The sequence below is a fragment of the Nuphar pumila genome, chromosome 14 (genome assembly GCF_984573655.1).
Source record: "Nuphar pumila chromosome 14, dmNupPumi1.hap1.1, whole genome shotgun sequence".
NCBI lineage: Eukaryota > Viridiplantae > Streptophyta > Magnoliopsida > Nymphaeales > Nymphaeaceae > Nuphar > Nuphar pumila.
The window spans coordinates 4,235,805-4,253,793 of NC_143262.1; the positions used below are offsets into that span (position 1 = coordinate 4,235,805).

The following is a 17,989-nucleotide window of genomic DNA, read 5'->3' on the forward strand; positions in this document are numbered from 1 at the left end:
GACTAGAGTAGATCATTGCTCTATTGCAGATCGTTGAGGAACGATGATCAGATTATGAATTTCGCAGATCTAAAGTGATTTGCTCAACAGAAGAGTGTGAGAAGCAGAAGGGATAAGAAATGGAGATCATCATCTCGGTGAAATCCTACTTAATCCTTGGGAGAATCAGGTAGGTTGATCCTCAAGATAAGGCCTTCTCCAAATTTAGAGCTAAAACTCATGAACTTTATTTCTCAAATCCAAAGATTACAAAATGCATCCCAGAATTACACAGCTCTCATCTACTTATAGACTAAGCCTAGAGTAGATGTCAGCCTATTTGGGTGGCCCACACTTCCATTCCCGCTGGTGACACCCTTAAGTGGCTTATGCAAACCGCACTAGTCGTCTGCCTCTTGTTGATTACCTCTGACTTAGCTGGCTTATTGTCTATACTGCATGCACTTCACGCTGATTGCATCCCATTTCACACCTGCTGGCTATGCTGCGTTGTCATGCGGTTGACCGATGTGCTACATGCTATAGAGCTCAAGTGAGGTCTGTAACAATCTCCCCTTCTTGAAATTGTCTTTGTCCTCGAGGACAAAAATCTGGATATCTGTTTTTTATATTGTAATCCCATTCTCAAGTTGTCATAGCTTCACCTTCACCATCCCACTCAATCAAGAACTTTTTAACTCTTCTTGCTCCTCTTTGAATTAGCTTTGAATCCAACACTCTAGTGAGCTGCCTTGTAATCCTTTCTTGTACTTCTTCTTGTGGTGTTGGACCATGGTATGGTTTAAGGCAAGAGACATGAAAAATGGGATGAATGCACATATTCTTGGGTACCTTCAACTTGTAGGCTATCTCCTCAACTCTTGCTATCACTTGCTAAGGCCCGAAATACTTTTGTGAAAGTTTGGTTATAGGGTCTTTACTTAGTGAGAATTGACCATGCAGTATACGCTTTAACCAAACCCAAGTCCCAAGCTGATATCCTCTATCTTTACTTTGCTTGTTATATACTTGTTTCATTCGATTTCGAGCCACTTTAATATTTTTCTTAAGGATTCTTAAAATTTCATCTCTTTCTCTTAATTGTTGATCCACTATGGGAATATTTGTCGTTCTTTCTTCATAGAGAAGAGTTTGAGGGGGAGGCTTTCCATAGATGGCTTTATAGGGAGTCATACCCGTAGTGTTGTAGAATGAGGTGTTATAACACCATTCCGCCCAAGGTAAGAATTAAACCCACTCGTCTTATTTTTCACTTGTGAAGTGCCTCAAATAAGTCTCAAGGTCAGTATTGACTATCTTGGTTTGCCCATCGGTTTGTGGGTGGCTTGCCATACTGAAGCACATCTTAGTTTCCATTAAAGAAAAATATTCTTTCCAAAACCGACTAAGGAATGTTGGATCCCTGTCACAAGTGATGGTCCTTGGCATACCATAGAGCTTGACCACATTTTGAATGAACATTTTGGCAACCATTTGAACCGTGTAAGTGCTTGGTAGTGCTATGAAGTGAGCCCCTTTGGATAATCTATCCACCACTACCAGAATGACTTCTCTTCTTTAGGATATTGGTAACTTTTCAATGAAGTTCATGCTAATATCGGTCCATATTTGATTTGGAATGGGAAGAGGTTGGAGTAGACCGGGAGGTCTAATCCTCTCATTCTTGCTTGCTTGGCAAGTTTGACACTCCTTGACATAGTTCTTAATGTCTTCTGTTGCCATACGGATTTGATGATAGACCGCTCTCAAGTCAAGTTTGGAGAAGTATTTAGCTCTACATAACTCATCAATGATCAGTATTAGGTGTTTCCTTGAAAGTAACTTCATTGAGCTCACAATAGTCTATGCAAAATCTCCAAGTGTTATCCTTCTTGCGCACAAGGAGGATCGGTGAAGAGTAGGCACTAGAACTTAAGCGTATAATCCCACTTTTAAGCATTTCTTTAACCAATGTATCAATTTCACTCTTTTGTGCAAAGGCATATCGATACGGTCTCACACTAATCGACCATTGCTCCGGCTTGAGAGGAATATGATGATTTTGTGTGCGCGTGGGAGGTAACCCTTTGGGTTCCCCAAACACATCATGAAAGCTTTCAAGAAGGTCACACATTTCTTTAGGAGTCACTTCTTCTTTGAGTTCATTATGATGTAATAGTGGTTGTGCTAGGAAAATGAGTGTCATATGAGTGGCCTTGTAGATTCTCAAAGCCTCATGCACATCCACTATTTCTCCTTCATAAGGGTTATTGGCTTTTATACTCAAAGGTTTTCCCACCTTAGTGAATGCCATTTCCATATCAATGAAGTGCCATGTGACATTGCCAAGGGTACGTAACCAACACATTCTGAGGACCACGTCGGCACCATGCATGGGTAAGATATATAAGTCCAACCGAAAGTAGGAACCTTGGATGTTAAGTTCCACACCCTTGCAAACTTGGTTGCACTTGAGATGGCTTATGTCTCCCACCATGACATTGAACTTGGGTTGTTCATTTGGCTCAATCTTAAGTTTGGTAATTAAGTCCTCTCATGAAATTATGTGTAGATCTTGTGTTGATGAGAACATTCACTTTCCTGCCACTTAAGGTGCCAAAAAATCTCATGGAGTTAGGAGCAATTTTACTTTCCAATGCGAAGCATTGGCCAATTGGTCCTTGACTTGCATCAATTTTCTCTTGGTACAAATCCTCCATGGAATCACCATCCTCCAATTCACTTTTCTCCTCTTGTAGTGTCACAATCAAGCAATTGAGTGAATTACAATTGTGCCCGGGCATCCATTTATTTTTGCAATTAAAACATAGCCCTTTTCTCCTAAGTTCATCCATCTCTTCTCTAGAGATGTGATCTACCTTAGTCTGAGGTAGATCCCGAAACTTCACTCCCTTGTTCATGATAGGACTTTGAATAGCTTTGAGTTTGGAATTAGAATTTCATAAGCCCCTTCGCAATCCTTGCATCTTTTTATGTTTTTCTTCAATGATTCTAGCTTGAAGATAGCACTCTTCAAGAGTAGTTGGATTTTGAGCAAGAAGCTCATGTCAGATCTCTTCTTTCATTCCAGCAATGAAAGAGCTCAAGAGTGCTCCTTCATTCCACTCTTCACACAAGAATACAAGTTCTCAAATTGCGCTTGGTATTCTTGAATGGTTTCTATTTGACGCAATTGCTTCATTTTCACTTCATGATTGGTGTAGAGAGTAGAACCAAATCTCTTAAGAATCTCATGTTCAAGGATTTTTCAACTTGGATACTCATGCCTTTGGTTGTACCACCTAAATCATCTTAGAGCCTCTCCCTCAAGGCTCATAACCACACATCTAACCATGTGCTCATGCTTTGCATTATGGCTTAGGAAAAATTGTTGGGCCTTATATAGTCATTCTTTAAGATTTTGCCCTTTAAAGGTTGGAAAGGAAAGCTTAATCGATCTTGGGAAACTTGTTTCAAATGAACTATCCCCAAACCTTCCATTTGACGTATGGTGCTCGTAACCCCCCATTCGATCATACTCGCGTATGTCGATTTCATCATCATAGTCATCTTTGCCTATGTCTCGATGTTTAATTTTAGCATCATAGGGTTTACGTTGTGTATCCATTCCATCAATGTATATATTGCGCTCAACAAATACATCATAGGGTGTTTGATCCACATAACCATCGGCCACATTCGTATATTCCATTGTGCCTCGGTTGACACAAGGTTGTTATAGGTTGCCAGAGTTTCGAATATCTTGTGTGTTGCGTGCATCGAGAGTGTCGTGGTAGCCCCCACGTGTTGCGTGCATTGGAGGTGCTGCACGCATCTCGCACATCGCATGCATCATATGCATCACAATAGCCCTATGTGTTACATGCATTGAAGGTGTTGTGCGTGCCTTGCACGTTAATGCCATCGTCCGAGTTACGTGGGTCACGCATGCCCTGGGCATCATGATCGTCAAACATCATCTAGATGTCGCGTTCATCGAATAGGCACCTCCTGTTGTGCATATTTTGTGCGATAACCCTGTGGCCCAGCACACACCAATGCACCTAGGCGTGCGTCAAGCGCAAGGGAGGCCTCCGGTGTTTGCTACACATTCACTTCGACGTGTTTACCTGCTCGGCTTTGCACAGGTAGAGCCAGATTTTTTGTTGTCGCTACCTGTCCTGCCGCAATCGGAGTGGAGGTTGACGCCTCAGGATGTTGTTTCTCTTTCCCGCTTGAGCGCATGTGAAGTAGCAACTCAAAAAGCTTCTCTGACATGTCGAGTTGTAACACTGCAAGTTTCGCATCAAACTGGTCCATCTTGCCTTCCACAACTGCACTTCGAACGACCACAAGCTCATGTTTTTCCTTAAACCGTTGCTGCATGAAGTCAAGGACATCCTCCTTAAAAGGTGTCGCTTTAGGCAGCATGGCTTTGATACCAATTGTTACGGTCTCAGCTGAAGATCGCTTCACCGTCGAACCTTCGATGCACGAATCAGTTCTGGTCATTGTTACAATCACAGATTGTGCTATCACGAGGCTCACGGGCTTGACTTAAGCACACGCAGGTGCTTATTTACAATAACTCACACGGCGCTGATACGTTCGAATGTTCAGGCACCCTAGGTCGTCTGACTTAGGTGCGCACGAGCGAAAATCCTTTTGCGGTGTTTAGTGTTGCCGCAAGCAGTGAAATGACCTACGTTCAAAGAAGCTTAAAAGTCTAGTTCAAGCAATTCTCAACTAAGGATTGTGATGCACTTAGCTCTTCCTCGTTTAAACGATGAATAAGTAAGACTCAAGACGTCAGAGCAGAATGTGTTCATCAGTCCTGATACATTTTTGAAGATCGTTGATGAAGAAGTTATGTTCCGTCACTATTTCAATTGTAGCTACACGGATTAGTAATTAATTGCAGATAGATAATAACAAGATCAATGGGTGCTTGCACTTATCTGAACTTCGATCCAGACGAGCGTGAGCTAGATCGCTCATAGTTCATCGCAGCTTTGCACAATTTGGCTGTGCAGCAATTAGCAAAAACGTCCAGCGCAGTTAACTAGAGCAGATCGTTGCTCTATTGCAGATCGTTGAGGAATGACGATCAGATTGCAAATTTCACAGATCTAAAGTGATTCGCTCGACAGAAGAGTGTGAGAAATATAAAAGATGAGAAATGGAGATCGTCGAACGATCTAGGTGAAATCCTACTTAATCCTTGGGAGAACTCAAGATGAGACCTTCTCCAAATATAGAGCCAAAACTGGTGAACTTTATTTCTCAAATCCAAAGATTACAAAATGCATCTCAAAATTACACAATCATCATCTACTTATAGACTAAGCCTAGAGTGGATGCCATCCTGTTTGGGTGGCGGACACTTCCATTTCCGCTGGTCACTGCCTTAAGTGGCTTGTGCAAACCGCGTTGATCGTCTGTCTCTCACTGATTACCTCTTACTTAGCTGGCTTAATTACTGTTTATACTGCACTCCCTTCACGTTGCGTCCCATTTCACACATGGCTTAAACAAAAGAAAAGACCTAACTAAGGTTGCAGCATGCACGCGCCACGGTTGGGACCTCACTAAACCAATGGTATACAAGACATGGAACTTAAGAAATAATAGGTCGGGGCAATATGGACATATCATTTTGGCTGTACACTAGGGAGGGAAGGCGGGGCTCCACCACAGCAACAAGTGGCACCTTACGGGGCGTGGACAGACCGAATATCTCATCCATGTCCAGGTCGTCAGGGGTCATTTTCCCGGGAAGCCTCCACACGAACCCGTGGAGGAGGTTGGCCAGGCTGAGCTGGATGACCTTGATCCCGAGGTTGTAACCGGGGCACATCCTGCGTCCCGACCCGAAGGGAAGCAGCTCGAAGAACTGGCCCCTGATGTCGATGTTCTTCTCGAGGAACCTCTCGGGCCGGAACTCGTCGGGTCGGTCCCATATGTCCGGGTTGCGGTGGATGGTCCACATGTTGACGAGGACGCGGGTGCCCTTGGGCACGTCGTACCCGGCCAGGGTACAGTCCTCGCGGCAGATGCGCGGCACCAGCATGGGCGCGACCGGGTGCATCCGCATGGTCTCCTTGACGATGCTCTCCAGCAAGGGGAGAGACTGTATGTCCCGCTCCTCAACCAGTCGGTCCCTGCCAACCACCCGGTCCAGCTCCTCCCACGCCTTCATGAACAGCTCCGGCTGCTTCAGCATCTCCGACAGCGCCCATTCCACCGTCACTGCGGAACTCTCCGTTCCGCCCGCGATCAAATCCTGAGAAAGATCAATCAGAAAAAAAACTTAATAAAAGCTCAAATCGGATCAAGAATGGGGGAGAATTTTGAGGCTATGGTTTTGTGCGCACCTGCGTGAACGCTTTAACCCCGCTGCGGGTGAGCTTGACGTCCAGGTCGGGGTCGTCCGCGAGCTGGAGCAGCACGTCCACCATGTCCCTAGGCACGTACCCCTCCACGCCGGACCTCCTCGCGTTGTGCTCGTCGAGGACGTGCTCCAGAAACCGGTCGAATTTCCGGCTCACAGCCTTCATCCGGCGCACGTAGCCCTGCAGGTCGAGGAAGGCCAGCCATGGGATCCAGTCCCCGATGTTGAGCACGCCGCCCATCAGGAACAGCTCGTCCAGCATCCTCTTGAACTCGTCCGGCGACACCACGTCCGACTCGCCCCCGTCCAGGTACTTCTTCCCGACCACCATCCTGCTTATCACGTTCAGGCTCACCGTGGTGAGGTAGTCCTTGATCATCTCCGGCCGTCCGGCGGCCGCGTGGAGCTCCGCGACGAGCGACCGCACCTCCTCCACCCGGATGTACTCGTAGGACTCGAGCCTGCGCGCGCTGAAGAGCTCCATGAGGCACATCCGCCGCGCCTGCCGCCAGTAGGGACCGTAAGGCGACCACGTTATGTCGGAGTAATTATACGTCGTGTACTTCCCGGCCGCCGTCTTCGGCCGGGACGCGAAGGTTACGTCCTGCGTCTTGAGGACCAGCCTCACGGTGTCGATGGAGGAGGCGACAACCACGGGGTGGGAGCCGAAGCGGAGCTGCATCAGGGGCCCGTACTTGAGGGAAAGGGCGTGGATGGAGCGGTGTGGAAGCTCGCCTATCAGGTTGAAGTTGCCGATTACAGGCCACTGCCACGGCCCGGGAGGTAGGACCAAGTGGCGTCGGCGACGGAAGAGGATGGTGTATAGCATCGCCGCTGCGGCCAGGAACGAAAAAGCGGTCACCAAGGGTGAATCGGCCATTGTTTTGGATATGTCTTCAACAGCAACTGGCTATCTTTCTTGGAAGGATGAGGGGATGAGGCCGAGGCTGTTCTAGTGTCGGTGGTGCTGGCAACGGTGACACATTTTATAGCGCGCGCGCGCGCGCGAGAGAGAGAGAGAGAGAGAAGCACACTTGAAGCTTCCACTCATGTGCGTCAATGAGACGACCGAGGAGATGCTTGACTTGACTCTGCTTAATGATTTTGGCATTGATATTGTAAGGTGCTCAAATGGGGAGGCCAGGCGGCGTTTGAGTCAAGGAAATGGGTGTTTTTTTTTTTTTGGCAAAATTGCCATAAGGCTGCGACTAATTTGTTAAAAACCCTTTGTAAAATAAGATATGTATTTGTTACAATTTAGTTGGGATCAACAATTACCATCTTCCCTGACTTCAACAGTGTATAATATTTCCGAGATGGACCATCGGATCATGTTTTTGCAATGAACAAATTTTGAGTTTTCGAGTAAATAAAATTTGGTGTGTTTGGTTTGCATCGCCAAAAAAAAGTACGTGTGTATATTAAATTCTTGTGATTGGAGAGTCGACCTCTACTAAACAGACAGAGAATGTAGATCACATCACTTGAGAGTTTTCTAATAATGGCAATTTTTGGCCAAAATTCATTGTTTTTTTAATTAACCATAGCATAGTAGGAGCATTCTTGAGATTTATAAGGATTAAGTGATTTCCAAATAGCATAGACTCCGAGGTCAAAGGTCCTAGCTTCGGGGTTTTATGTTGTCCAAGTACATGACGACCCTAAGTATGACAGGCTGAGCTAGTAAGACCAAGTAGGGGTGGCAATCGGGTCGGGTTGGCGTGTCAGCATACCTCAACCCGAACCCGACCCGTTTATTAAACGGGTCGGCTGTGGCAAACACGAACCCGACCCGTTTAATAAACGGGTAACCCGACATGACCCGCCAACCCATTTAATAAATGGGTTGGGTCGGTTTAATGGGTTTTCAGGTTGGCGGGTCGGGTTGGCGGGTTGACAGATCGGGTTGACGGGTCGGGCAGACAGGTTGGCGGGTCGGGTTGGCTGGTTGACCCACCCGCCTAACCCGTTTATTAAACGGGTCAGCTGGGTTGGCGGGTTGGCATACCCCCAACCCGAACCCGACCTGTTTAATAAACGGGTTACGCGGGTCGACCCGTTTATTAAACGGGTTGGCTTAAGCCCAACCCGAACCGGCCTAAGAGGCGGGTTGGCGGGTCGGGTTGGCGGGTCGGGTTGGCGGGTCGTGTCAGAAATTGCCACCCCTAAGACCAAGTCTTGGGGTGCTGTTTCTTCGAGTTATAAATTAAAAAATAAAAAATAAAACTGCTTTTTGAATTGATCAAGACTTGTGTGCAACTTGGCATGATCTTTAAAAGCAAAGCTAAGAATGGTCCCACGCGCCAAGAGTACCTACTCCATTAAGTGAATCCATGCGAGGAAACCCGCAGATCTTGACCAACTTTTTATATCATTTCTTACTAGTATTAAGACTATGCACTCCAAAAAGACCAAAAAAAAAAGGTCTCAAAATACCATTAGCGTTAAAGGAAAGACAAAGGAAGTTTCTATAGGGTTTTTCGTTTCATACACGTCGTTATTCTCGACGGCTAAGTAGTGTTGACTTTGACCGGACGGACCACATCAAAGAAGAGATCAAAATCATACACGTCTTCATTAGTTCAGTGTGCCCCCAGTGAGGGAAAGACACTAACAAATGTTTTTTTTTTCAAGGGCTCTCCTCATCCGGTAGGAGGCGACTTGATGCCACTAAGTTGACAGGATTTCACAAGTTCGAAACCCAGGGAAGGTCAAAGCTGAGTGTATTTCTTGGTGGGCAGGAGGGACCTCAAGGGTTTTACCAACAGGAGGCCAGCCAAGGCATGAGTGGTTCATTAGGAATTGAAGTTTCTCAGTCTAAAACAGGTATATATCTAACTCAAAGAAAATATACTTTTGATATCTTGGATGAAACAAGGCTTTTAAAAGCCAAGCCAATCGGTTTTTTATGGAACAAAGGCAGACATTGACATCCATGGATGGTAAAGTGTTACATGATCCATCTACATATAAAAGATTGGTTGGACGGCTAATATACATGACATGTCTCGACATTATGTTTGTTGTACATATGTTAAGCAGATTAATGTAGGGGTGGCAAAACCTGACATGACCGGCCAACCCGACCCGCCAACCCGCCTCTTAGGCGGGTTCGGGTTGGGCTTAAGCCAACCCGTTTAATAAATGGGTCAACCCGCCTAACCCGTTTATTAAACGGATCGGGTTCGGGTTGGGGGTATGCCAACCCGGCTGACCCATTTAATAAACGGGTTAGGCGGGCGGGTCAACCCGCCAACCCGCCCGCTACCCGCCAACCCGTTTTCCCTACCCAATCCATTTATTAAACGGGTTGGCGGGTCATGTCGGGTTACCGGTTTATTAAATGGGTTGGGTTAGTGTTTGCCACAGCCGACCCGTTTAATAAACGGGTCGGGTTCAGGTTGAGGTATCAACCCGCCAACCCGACCCGATTGCCACCCCTAGATTCATGCAACGCCCCCAAAAAGCCTCACTTGGAAGCAGTCCTTTGAGTAGTTCGATATCTGAAGAAAAACCCAAGTCAAGGAATACTCTATTAAAAGTTATTGCGACTCGGATTACGCTGGTTGCTCAGAATCTCGAAAGTCTGTCACTGGGTACTGTAGTTTCTTAGGAGACAGTCCAATATCATGAAAGACAAAGAAGCAAAGCACAGTTCATGGTGTAAAAGCATAATACCGTGCAATAGCAAATGCCACATATGAGGTAACCTGCTTAATGTTTTTCTTTAGAGACCTTCAAGCAGATTTAGCATTTCCTGTCGATCTCATGTGCAATAAGCAGGCAGCAATCCACATAACTGCCAATCCTTTATTTTACAAAATAACCAAGCACAATGACATCAATTGTCATCTAGTGCCAAAAAAGCTGATGGAAGGAGTGATAAGAACAAAATTTGTTAAATCAAATGACCAAATTGCAGATCTGTTCACGAGGTCTTGAGAAAAGAACAGTTCACGTCCTTAGTGGTCAAACTAGGAGTGCTGGATCTCTACTCTGCAATTTTAGGGAGAGTGTTGAGATAACGTCCATACGTTATCATAGGATCTTTCCTTTCCAAATGTATAGCCAAATGTACATTAAAAGTTGCCAAATGAGATCTTTTGTAGGCAATTCCTGTATTTGAGGTATGTTTTGTAAGTCTCCTTTCAATTACCTGTAATCCCTACATCAGGAAAACCGTGTATATGTTATTTACTTTTTTCTAATGAGAGAGATGCAAACTTTTCTTCTCTCTCTCTGATAATTTCTCAGAACCTGACAAATTTCAAAACTCATAATCTTTATAAGTGATATTTTCAAATTAGAGTATCTTGACAGGTTGAAAATTCCTCTGCCGATCATAGTCACCTACTTGGCTATCAGACTCTTTAGAGGTCCATGCTGGTTGGCCCATGGGATTGGACCCCAGAAGCCTCAGCAGCCTCAGCAGCCTCACCCTCACTATAACCAAGATGGCTACGAGTCAAGAAACGAGGGGAAGTAATTACTATTGACCAGTCACCATGGTTGAAAAACGGAGGAACATGGGACCGAGTAGGCCAAGAAGCATTTCCCAAGTGTAAAGCGCCACGCTCATGCTTCTCAATCAGTGTTGTCAGTATCGGTGCTTATGGTATCGCCAGAAAATCGATACAATACTGACCTGAATCGGCTATTTTTAATAAATGTAAAAAATAGCTTAACATTTATTTTTAATATTATTTTAATGAATTTAGCACATTTCACTTTCTGATTGACATGTAATATTTTTTAATTATTTTTTTGGAAACGAATTCACTTGAGATTCTGTATCAGCCGATTCACCTGATACAGGTCCGATTCTGACTGACAACATTGTTCTCAATAGTTGAAAGAGCGATTCCCACATTTGCTCCCTAAACCTTTTTTGTCATTTGGAGTTGCTTCTACCTTGTTTTGCATTCACTTTATCATTTTTTATATGATTATATTTTGTTTTTTATTAATCTTATATTTCATACCACATCCTACTCGCTTCTACATTGCTTCCTGCCTATTTCTATGCCAGTTTTTATTCATTTCTCCCTTCAAAAAAAAATGATAGTCCAAGGAAAAAAAAAAGCCTCCACCATCCTCACATTGGCTGGCCTTCGGCTGGTAAAACCATCAGGGTTTGAGTATTTGGCCTCATTTAGAATTTGAATACACATTTTTTTCCATAAGGACGGTAAACCACCCCCAAGGTCTGTAAACCCGGGCGCACCCCTCAATCAAAGGCGGAGCTGGGGGGGGGGGGTGCAGGAATGGGCTGTAGCCCAGTCCTGCCTCTAGGCCCAGTTAAAAAAAAAATTTAAAAGCCCAGTCCTAACCCAGCCCTGATTCCCGGGTCGGATCCAGTACCTGGCGACGGCGGGCACCCGCCCGTGCTAGATCCGACCCGTTTAACTTATTACCCCTCAGTCCCTCTTCTTCTTCGATCTTGATTTTGAGTTACCTAGCCTTTGCCCTCGTCTTCCCCAAATCCCCTGACTCCCGACTACCGATCCAACGTCGCCTAGCCGCCCAACTTCTTCTTTGATGTCGGCCGAGCTTCTCCTCCGACACCGGCCGCCCACGCTTCTCCTCCAAGCCTCCGGCGCTGCTCCCGTGCTCCTGAGTAAGCGAGATAACGAGACACCGACCGAGCACAATGACGCGACACCGATCTTTTGGGTAATTTGACTAATCAAATATGTGCTAGTTTGATTTAATCAAATTATAGGTGGATTAGAGTGGATTTAATCAATTCATTGCATTTATTTTTGATCAAATTTTATTTAAAATAAAAAAACAATTTACCTATTTTAGGGATAAATCCTATTTTTTGTTCTTGAATGAGCTCCTATGTATATATGTATATATTATATGCATATATACATATATGCAGATGTCTCTCAGTCTTTTATCTCATGTTAATTGTTTGACTTACAAATTAAATTAAAGTGGAAGATGAATGTTGACTTTTGATGGTAATTTATGTTTTTTGGTGCAATAATTCTACTTTATCTACTCATTTTAGTTTGAACAAAGCTAGGAGAAGGTTGTAAATCAGTGACTTTTGAATTTTAGAATAAGTCCTGATTTCCGAATTATAGAATCAATTATCTACTCAAATTATATAGAATTATAAAAAAGTCCTGACTTCTAACTTGTGTTTTAATGTTCTGATATCCAAATTAATTATCTTTGGACAGTAGGAGAAGGTTGTGAATCAATGAATTTATTTGAAGGACAAGAAGATATATTTGAAGGTTGTGAATTAGTGAATATTGTTTGAGCGGTGCTAACTCTTATCTAGTTACTCTCCTAGTGACTTGTGAGTATATGCTTAACTCTTATCTAGTTGCAATTTACAAATTTATTATTGTCATTTGTCCTAATCCATACCCTATGCATGATTATTAGTTTGTTATAGTGTTAATTTGTTAATTGGTATAGACTTATTGTGTTATATTGGTATTTTTCTGTCATTTATCACCAATCAGTAATTATATCTGATTCGGTGTACTTGTGTAGAATTGTAATGATTAATTGTATAGATTGTTGATAGTTTACATGTTTGATTAATATTGTATCTGATTTGGTGTACTTGTGTAGAATTGTAATAATTAATTATGTAGATTATTGATAGTTTATGTGTTTGATTAATAATTTTATCACCAATCAGTAACTGTATATGATTCGGTGTACTTGTGTAGAATTGTAATGATTAATTATGTAGATTACTGATAGTTTATGTATTTGATTAATAATTTTATCACCGATCGGTAATTGTATCTGATTCGGTAAAAAATTTATACTTGCTTTTCTCTAGTTTTTTCACTACCTTAACATGATGTTATTCAATTATTTTTTTATTATTTATCACCAATCAGTAATTGTATCTGATTCGGTGTACTTATGTATAATTGTTATGTTGAACAGTTAAAGTAATACTTTTATAAGGTTAAACAGTCAAAGTTATGCTCATGTAGTATCTTATTTATTTGTAGAATTTGAAATGGAAAGAGGACAATCTTCGAGCACTAAGAAAAGAAAAAACTTGTTATCATTTTTTTTGAAGTTAGACAACTCTTCAAATGGACAAGTCGAAGAAACTTCAAGTCCTACTCCAACCATTCCTTCATCACCTGAGCATATTCCATCTCCGAATCCAACTTCAGAATCTGATTTTTATATTGAAAGAGATTCAGGTAAAAGAAAGCGTATGTGTGATCACCCTGTTAATGAAATAGATCGAATTAGATGGGCTTATCTGAGAGCGGAACTTTTTCAACTAAAACTTGCACAATACCCAAGTAGACAATGTGGTAAACAAGTGCGTCAATGTCAAGAACATTGGTATGATAAGTTTTGTTGGCTAGAGTATTCTACGACAAAAGATAAAGCATATTGTTTTTATTGCTTTCTTTTTCTTGATAATAGCCCTTCTTTGAATCTATCAGCATTGGCAACGGTTGGGTTTAATAATTAGAAGAGGATTAGTCAAGGAGAAAAATGTGCTTTTCTTACCCATGTCGGTTCTTCACCGTCTTCATATCATAATGTATGTGTAAGAAATGCAAAGAATTTGATGAGACCAGATCATCACATTGACAAAGTGATGAATGTTATATCCCAAGAGAAACGTTAAAAAGATCGTTTGAGAGTAAGAACCTCAATATTAGCTCTTCAGTGGTTAGCGCTCCAAGGTTGCGCATTTAGGGGCCATGATGAATCTTTATCTTCATTGAATCGTAGAAATTTTATTGAACTGGTTGATTATTCTGGAAAAATGAATGCAGATGTTGGTAAAGTTGTTTTGGCTAATGCTCCAAAAAATGCCACATACACTTCTCCAGATATCCAAAGGGGGATTTTTCACATTATGGCAAACTGAGTACAAGTTATGATTCGTAATGAAGTTGGAGATGCACTGTATTGTATCCTTGTTGATGAAGCACGGGATGCATCTAAACGAGAATAAATGTGCATTGTATTGAGGTTTGTCAATGAAGAAAAAAAATTGAGAGAACGATTTTTTGCAATTAAAAGTGTTAGTGATACTACCTCATTGAATCTGAAAAATTAAATTTCTGATATTCTTAATAGTCACAACCTTCAAATTCAGAATATGCGAGGACAAGGGTACGATGGTACTAGTAATATGCGGGGTGCTTGGAATGGGCTCCAAGCTTTATTTCTGAAGGATTATCCTTATGCATATTATGTCTATTGTTTTGCGCATTGTTTGCAATTAACATTGGTTTCTACAACTAAGGATGTTCGTGACAGTTGGCAATTCTTTTCTCATTTGGATTATTACTTCTTCGCCTAAGCATGTTGGTGAGTTGAAAGTTGCACATAGAAAAGAAATTGAGCATTTGTTAGAAACTGGAGAACGATCGACAGAAAGTGGGGCTAATCAGATTGGGAACTTGCATGGAGCTGAAGCTACTCGTTGGAGTTCTCATTATGAATCTGTAAAGAGTTTGATGGATATGTATGTTGCAACATGTAAAGTATTTGAGTGCCTGATTGAAAATTCTCCAAGTGCTAGATCTCAAGATGAAGTTGATGTTGCATACACTTGTATTATAAGTTTTGAATTTGTATTTATCTTGCATTTGATGAATTGAATATTTGTAGTTACTGTTATTCTATGTTAGGCCCTTCAGAAGAAAAATCAAAATATCTTGACTGCTATGAGATTCGTCTACACTATAAAGATTGTGCTTCAAGCTTTGAGAGAAGATGGTTGGAAAGAATTCCTTCAAGAGGTAACATCATTTTGTTCAACAAATGATATTTGTCTACCTGACTTCAGTGGTTCATATATGGTTGGTCGATCCCGTGGTCGTGAGTATCCATTAGTTGAGCATCACTATCATTTTGATGTTTTCAATAAAGCTATAGATTTCTTGTTGGTGGACTTAAATACTAGATTTAATGACATATCAGTCGAACTTCTTTCTCTCAGTGCGACATTGAATCCTAGAAACTCATTTGAATCTTTTAATATAGCTGATATTTGCAAGCTTGCAGAGAAGTTCTATCCTCAAGATTTTACACCACAAGATATGTTTTACTTTAAAGCAGAGTTACAACATTATCAGATTGATGTGATTTCTGATCCTTGATTTCAAGTACCTAATCTACCTGATTTGTATCAAAAGTGGTTGCAAGTGGAAGGTTAGAAACTCATGTCATGCTAGCTAGATTATTTTTTCTTGTATTGACATTACTAGTTTCTACGACCACTACAGAACGAGCATTTTCAGTGATAAAGCATGTGAAGACGGAAATTTGTAACAAAATGGACGGCGGTTTTCTTACTGACTGTATGACATTATACATTGAACGAGAATATATTATGACTTTAGTTATAGATTCTCTTATAGATGAATTTTATGCTGTGGATAACCGTCGGGGTCCATTTTAGTTGGTACTTTTGTATTTTGATTTATTTTGTCATAAATAAAATTTATGCATTGTTATGAACTTCAAATTATTGCACCAGTGTTATATATTGCCATTAGATAATGTTTAAGAACTTTCCATTGAGGTTGAGAAAGATTGTAACAAATAGTTTGATTTGTCCATATGGAATAGATTTTTATTAATAATTGTAGCCATTTTTTTTATCTCAAAAAAAAATTGGGGGCACTACCTCCAAACCCCAGACTCGCACACAAATGTTTTTTTTTGCTACACACCTATTTGCCCCCCCCCCCCTCACATGAATTCTAGCTACGCCCCTGCCCTCAACCCCAGGGAGTCACCGGCTTCGCCTTATGCAAGGTGGACAAGGCCTGCGAGAATCAAACCCTAACTGCCTGTCTGACAGTTGAGGTCCATTCCAACTACCTATAAGGGCTCCACTCGTTTGGTAGAAGTGGCTTGTGCATGTCACCTAGTGAAGGTACTCTACAAGTTGGATACCCCACAACCATGTAGGCGTAGTTGAGTGACTAGGCCGAATATGTGCAACATGGCACATAATGGTTGGCCCGAAGATGCATAACGTGTATGGCCCGGAACACTGAATTTGTTCTCACGGGCATGGGTAATGTCACGGGCTTACTTTTTTTCAATACGTCAGTGTGGCGTGACGGTCCTTCCTTACCGTCGCAAGCCTTTTATATCGCTCTGTCGTGGGCATAGAAGTTTCGCAAACCCATGACACGCCAAGCTACCCAAGCTAGCCAGCCTAACAACCAAAGGTCGTGTACCAACACCTTTTCATGTGTTGAATCATTTTCATTGGCCCTGCGCACCACCCAGTGCGCAACTGCCTAGCAAAAACTGATCAAACACATTTTCAAATGTGCATTCCATGTCGTTCATGTCGCTTAGTGCATAGCCATCTCATACCAGCTATCACTTTCGAAAGAGGCACAAACTTTTCATTAGCCTTGCATGCTATGGAGCGTATTGCGGCTCCATGCGCACGACGCAGCAAAACCTCGCCATCGAAAGAACAAGACCTTGCGGCCTCTAGTCTGAAGACAAGTTGATGATTGAACACTATAGAAAATAGCACCACCTAAACTCATTCGACAGTGCCTAGGCATTCACTTACCTAGCTTTAAGTCACCATACTCAGTTGGAATCACCTAAGGTGATTCCTTAGGGAATTAGCTCTAACCCACATGCACCCTTGTGCATTCAACCGCTACGCATGGGACACTCTTGCAAGCTGAGAGGTCCTTAACCAAATCCTCAAAGGCAACATCCTCTGATCTCATGACACTGCTTAACCAAAAAATGCTCTACATCTGTGTCGCCACATAGCAATGCACTAATGACAATACTGATGCCTATCGCATGTCGTGCTACCACTGCACATCACCGATCAAGTGAACGCATATCATGCATTCTTATACTCAATGCATTTTTTACCGAATAGAGTTCTTCACTGCACATGCCTCATTCTGAAAGATCGGCACGGGACATTCTTCCACACCCAAAACCATTATCATCATCGATAATGTTGGTATAGGTAAGAACACAGTCTTCTCTGATATGCCAGTTTCTCTTTATACTTATCTTTTGTTTACTTTTTTCTTCAGCCTACTCAACTTGTTCTGGTTTATATTCACCATCATTGTAACCTTTAACACGTCAAATCTCATTCCTTAATGCATCGTTGATTACTTAGATAGTGATCTTCTGCTTTATCAACATCAAATATTCTCTTCTCGTGAGATCTCAGTGCAGTCTCATACACAAGCAGGTCATCCTTGCCTGCACGACAAACTTATCATCTTTATGCTCATGGCTAGGGTGCCTTCCAACCCCAGCAAGGGCAAGTCCAAGCCCTTCATGGTCCTCGTAGGGAAAGACGACCACCAATGTGTGCCACAGAGATATCAACTCCCTTAAGCACCAACTTATGGTTTTTTAATGATCAAAACTAGTCCTCAAGTAGGGGATGCCTTTTTTCGTATCACCCCAAAGTGGTCCTTCAAAGTGTCTTCCTGGGCATTCGTCCTCACAAGGGCACTTTGCCCTAATGTTGTAACTCCCCTCCCAAAGTCAGCATGTTGTAACTCTCTCTCAGAGTCAGTAAAATATTTTCGTAAGAACCAACGAGCCACAAACAATAAATTTTTTTGCACACACAATCCATTGAAGATC

At 42.4% G+C, this 17,989-nt stretch overlaps 1 protein-coding gene across 1 annotated transcript; it reads right to left on the reverse strand.

The window, feature by feature from the left end:
* Window positions 1-5,234: 5,234 nt before the first annotated feature.
* On the reverse strand, window positions 5,235-7,330 carry LOC149816126 (trimethyltridecatetraene synthase-like). Its single transcript, XM_089987415.1, has 2 exons — window positions 6,354-7,330; window positions 5,235-6,262 (listed from the first exon to the last, which is right to left on the reverse strand). Exons 1-2 carry the CDS (start codon window positions 7,248-7,250, stop codon window positions 5,597-5,599), a joined length of 1,563 nt encoding a protein of 520 aa, XP_089843541.1. The 5' UTR covers window positions 7,251-7,330; the 3' UTR covers window positions 5,235-5,596.
* Window positions 7,331-17,989: the final 10,659 nt, after the last annotated feature.